This window comes from Cyprinodon variegatus, unplaced genomic scaffold (assembly GCF_000732505.1).
Source record: "Cyprinodon variegatus isolate N-32 unplaced genomic scaffold, C_variegatus-1.0 Scaffold1089, whole genome shotgun sequence".
Classification (NCBI taxonomy): domain Eukaryota; kingdom Metazoa; phylum Chordata; class Actinopteri; order Cyprinodontiformes; family Cyprinodontidae; genus Cyprinodon; species Cyprinodon variegatus.
Window position 1 is genome coordinate 240,979 of NW_015151542.1, and position 5,075 is coordinate 246,053.

Consider the following 5,075-nt stretch of genomic DNA (forward strand, 5'->3'; position numbering starts at 1 on the left):
TTTACTTTTTAAGTAAAAAAAACAAAAGTAAGAAAAATTGACTTACCAGATGAAATGCTTTCATCACGTCTGTGGGAATGATGATATGGCCTACAGCGGCTCTCTGTGAAAAACTTTCATGTTTAATTTACACATAATAACCTCTTACAAACTAAATTCAATGTACATATTTATATTTTTTGGCCATCATTCAAACTGGTTTATCTCCATTTTATTTGGTTAGATTTTTAAATATTCAACAAAGTTTAAGTGAGTTTTTGTTTAATTCATAAAGCTTAGTTTTTATTTAGTTTCAGTTAACTGAAATGATTTCTTAATTATAGTTAAAAGGATTTAAATTGAGTTAAAATTATTTTTATTTTGTGAACTATTAAAAATATACATATATGGGCAGACCTCCGTACGTGACAAGTTAACTTGTACAATAATATTCTTTCTCTTAATAACATACCTGAATCTTTCAACAGACAATCAACAATTAAGAAACATTTATAGTATACTCACCACAGAAGATCTCCGAGCTTTAGGAGAAGCCCCAGACTCAGAACGATGCAGCTGACGAGTGGATGCTAGTGGTCTGTAGCAGGTGTACAGTAACACAGAGCTAACGTTGCTAGCTTGCGAAGGTGCCGAGTGCCCCAAACTCACTTTAACCGCTGTGGTCAAAAAACACAATATAAACTATTCTTTTCTGTGCAATGGTTATACATAAAACTGGCGCACAGTTTTAATACTGTTTGTCACCTTTACTCGTCTGTCTCTGCCAAGTCCAGCCTCGAGAAGGCACCCGTTTTTTTTTTTTTTTTTTTTTTTTTTTTTTTTAAGAACGTGCCCAACATGACGTAAGCACGCAGCGTTCCGCATTTACTTAAAATATTTCATTGAATGACAGCCATCAACTCAAAAGTATTAATCTACTTCAAATTAAAAGAACATTATTCAGTCAGAAAACTCATTCATTAATAGTTATTTTTACAGAAAACTTGATTTTGAGTTATCTACCCTTAATAACTTTAAGTTAGTAGTACTGTTTGGGTTTACAGTGTGTTTCGGGAGAGTGATCATAGCACTCTGCATCAGCAGGGCTGTGTCTGACTCCCTGCCACCTCCCAGATCAGCTTCTCAGATTGGTTGATGTGGCACATCCAGCAGTAAAAGTTCAGTTCTTCCAACTCCAGCAGCTGCTGCTTCAGCAGCGCGTTCCGCGCCTCAGATACTCAGAAGCTCATGGCGCGGTGCTTTGCCGCATCAAAATGCGCTGCTCCTGCTGCTCAAAATGCGTTGCAGGACCTTTTGAAGTGCCTTGATGCATGTCAACCATAGACTTGGCATGTAAACTAGCTACTTCTGCTGCCTCTAATGCGTGTGGTCTGAACATAGCATAATGTTTTTAAGCAAACAACATGAAGCAGTTCATTTCTTGAAACAGTCCCAGCAATAACTTAAAACAACTTCCACCCTTGGTAACAACAATTAGCTTTGTAAATACCTGAGTTATTGGACCCTTTCGGAAGCAGCAATATCCAGCACAATATTATTTAAAAGGATTGTTTTCTTATCTGTTGTCTCTCTGGTAGTGTTCATGCCTGTCAGTTCGTTTGATTTAACATGTTTGGCAGTTTAATGCACATATTTAGTTTCCAAAGAACTCTAAATATGTGCTTCAGCTTTCTAGTCCTCATTTATACAGGAGATTGTAACAAAATGGTTTCTAGCCTTCTGCTGCCAAGCTTGGGTTTATATCATGGACACGGTCAGAAACTAAGCTGATCGAATGAAGATAATCTAACCAGCTAAACTACTTTGTCTGCTATCTTCCTTTGTAGGTCTGGTACATGGACGGTTATCACAATAATCGCTTTGTCAGGGAGTACCAGTCGATGTATGACTTCATGACCGCAGATAACTTCACCTCCCATCGCCTGCCTCATCCATGGTCTGGTACCGGCCAGGTGGTTTATAACGGATCTATTTACTACAACAAGTTTCAGAGTCACACCATCATCAAATTTGACTTTAGCACTTCACTAATTAGTCGCTCCCGACAGCTCGACTTTGCTGGTTACAACAACATGTACCATTATTCATGGGGAGGGCACAGTGATATTGATCTGATGGTGGATGAGGGTGGGCTCTGGGCTGTGTATGCAACCAATCAAAATGCTGGAAACATAGTTCTAAGCAAATTAAATCCAAACACTCTACAAATAATCCGCAGTTGGACCACCAACCATCCAAAAAGAAGTGCGGGTGAGGCCTTTATGATCTGCGGGACATTGTATGTCACCAATGGTTACTCAGGAGGAACAAAAGTGTACTATGCCTATTCCACCAACTCCTCCACATATGAATACATTGATATTCCCCTGACCAACAAATACAGCCATCTGTCCATGCTTGACTACAATCCTAGAGACAGAGCACTTTATGCCTGGAACAACGGCCACCAGGTTCTGTATAATGTAACTCTTTATCACATAATACAGTAACTTAATCTTATTTTAGCTTTCCTTCTGTGTCAGTGTTTATATTGATATCATTCTCACTAAAGACAAAACATTTCCTCTAACTAGAAATTAAATCTTTTACTAGCCTCAGGCTTCTCTACCTTCTAACTTTGAGACACCTGTAAGTGAAAAGGGACTATTAGGATAATTTATGTGCTTCCATGCCAGAACGACATGTTTAGGCCCACGAGCTGAGACTGTTTGATGGCAGAAAAGATTCAAACTGTTCTTACCCTCAACCCTCTTGTTATAAGATTTCCTTATAACACAGAAGTTCACTGCGCTTTGTTCGATGATGACATGGTAGTGTGAGTAGTATCAATGATAGTCCTACAGTTTAAAAGATTAATAAAATGTCTTTTATTGTTGGGGTTCGATATGATCACAACACATAATACTCAAATTGAATGTAAGGATTTCGCCCAGAGCTTTGGCTATTAATTATTAAAGCCATCTCAAATTAATGTTGGACAAAAACTATTGATCAGTCTGTTAAAACATTCTTAGTCATGAACTCAGGTAATAAAGAGCTAAGGACAAACTACTGATATCTAGATAATTAAAATAACTGTCCAAATTAACCGTAAAGGAATCCAGTCAAAGAATGCCACTATTTCTAGTTTGAAAATCTAAAACTGATGCAGTGCAAATGTTTTTTTGTAACACGCCAAATCAAAGATCCTTCTCAGCACTGGAAACACAGAAAAAGACAAACAGACTGTTAACTTTAAGGTTGTAAATGTTATTTGATTGGTAAATTAGCAACTTTCTGCAACTGACTTAAAGCTTTCACATAGTTTCTATTTGGATGAACAGGTTCTATGGGGGGGTATATTTTTTTCAAGTGTGATTGTAACTCAATTTAATTGTAGTTTTTTTCTAAACATGACATATCATACAGCAATAGTGATATTATTCTCTTTTCCACAATGTTATTGTTAGAAGTTTTTGCAGGAAAAATGAATTTTTACAATCAGAAACTTTTGTGAAGACTGTTTCTTAATATTGTTAGTTTTAGGTTTGTAAAACACTGTAATAAGACTTTGCACTAAAATATTTACCATTTCTGTTATGTTATTAAAATATACCATATATTTAATTTGTACTGATGGCTGTTGTAACGTAGGCTTTATGATAGAAATTATGGAAATCAATGTTTTTTTTTTTATTGGCTGGCTTTTCTGTACTTCTGAAGTAATGATGTTCATGTTAGAATTTTCCGACACATAAAGCAATCTTAATTATTACTTTAATCATTCATTTCAAAATATAACAGTGGTCTGCTTTCAACACTTTTACCATGTTATTTATTGTAATGATTTGTGCTGATTCTTTTTTAACTATGGTAATGTTGTCCAACATAAAATGGTTATTGTATATTGAGGAAATAAAGTGGGAACTATGTACATGTTTAGGTTAAGTCTGTCATGATTGTTTTAAGAGATCTGATCCACATGCAGAGAACCACTCAGAGACCAGGGGAAAAAGTTCAACAGGTTTATTGAAAGGGATGGTTTCACAAAGTAGGAACTGGAACTCCGTGAACTGGTGAACTGGAAAGTCTGGAGGGAAGATCACAGTGATCACTTCAGGTACCATGGGAAAATTGACTGAAGCTTGAATACTGTTGGAGCGGGACTCACGTTTTAGGGGGTTCTTGTTTATCCTTGAATCCAGTCAGTGTGGGCTTATCCAGAGAAGAGAGAACTTGTTGGAGAGCAGACAGGTAGACTGTCGTTGGACCCGGAGGAGCGATGGAGCGGACTGTCACTTGGATTTCCGAAAGGGACTTGAATGGCTCATGTGGATGTTTTCCCCTGCTCAGTGTGAACTCAATTAATCCTTCCAGGGGGAGAAGGCCAGGCATCCAGTTACACAGGAAGGCTCCCTGCTGAAAGGCAAAGACAAAACAATATAAAACTCAGAGAAACAAAGGCTCAGGTTAGACTTGGCTAATCTCAGCTTGGCTACAGTACCCAAAACTGGCAAACACTCTGGCGTCGAGGTAGTGACAGCCCACTGCTCAAGTACTCCTCCAGATCCAACGAGCCGCAGGTGTGCAGGGAGGCCCAACGAGGTCGGGGCACCACCTGGTGGTGGAGAGAGAAAAAACACACAAACTTGATTCCTAACAAAGTCCTTCTTTGATAGAGATTTTTCTGGTAGAAATTGCCTTTGCTAACTACTCAGTTCAGTTCATTTATATAGAGGCAATTCAGAACACATGTCATCTCAAGGCACTTTAAAGTTCACCAGATTATCCAGTCAGATTGATTCAAAGTTTTCTATCTAAGGAAAACCAGTAGATTGCGTTGAGTCATTGACTCTTCAGCAATGCCTCACACTAAGCATGCTTGTAGCGACAGTGGACATAACGTTACAGATTGAAGTAACAGATTCTGCAGAGTGGGAGAATAGAGATAGAATGAAGCAGAATGATGAAAAAGGGGTCCCTATGTCCTCCAGCAGTCTAAGCCTATAGCAGCAGAACTATAGAGATAGCTCAGGATAACCTGAGCCACTCTAACTAGAAGCTTTATCAAAAAGGAAAGTTTTAAGCCTAGTCTT

At 38.0% G+C, this 5,075-nt stretch overlaps 1 protein-coding gene across 1 annotated transcript in view; it reads left to right on the forward strand.

Moving 5' to 3' along the window:
• The window catches only part of LOC107101380 (noelin-like), a 26,081-nt gene extending 21,671 nt beyond the window's left edge, over positions 1–4,410 (forward strand). Inside the window, exon 6 of the mRNA XM_015400270.1 lies at positions 1,827–4,410. Within this exon, the coding sequence (XP_015255756.1) occupies positions 1,827–2,489 (663 nt within the window). The 3' untranslated portion in view covers positions 2,490–4,410. The remainder of the gene's footprint in view (positions 1–1,826) is intronic.
• The last annotated feature ends 665 nt before the right edge of the window (positions 4,411–5,075 follow it).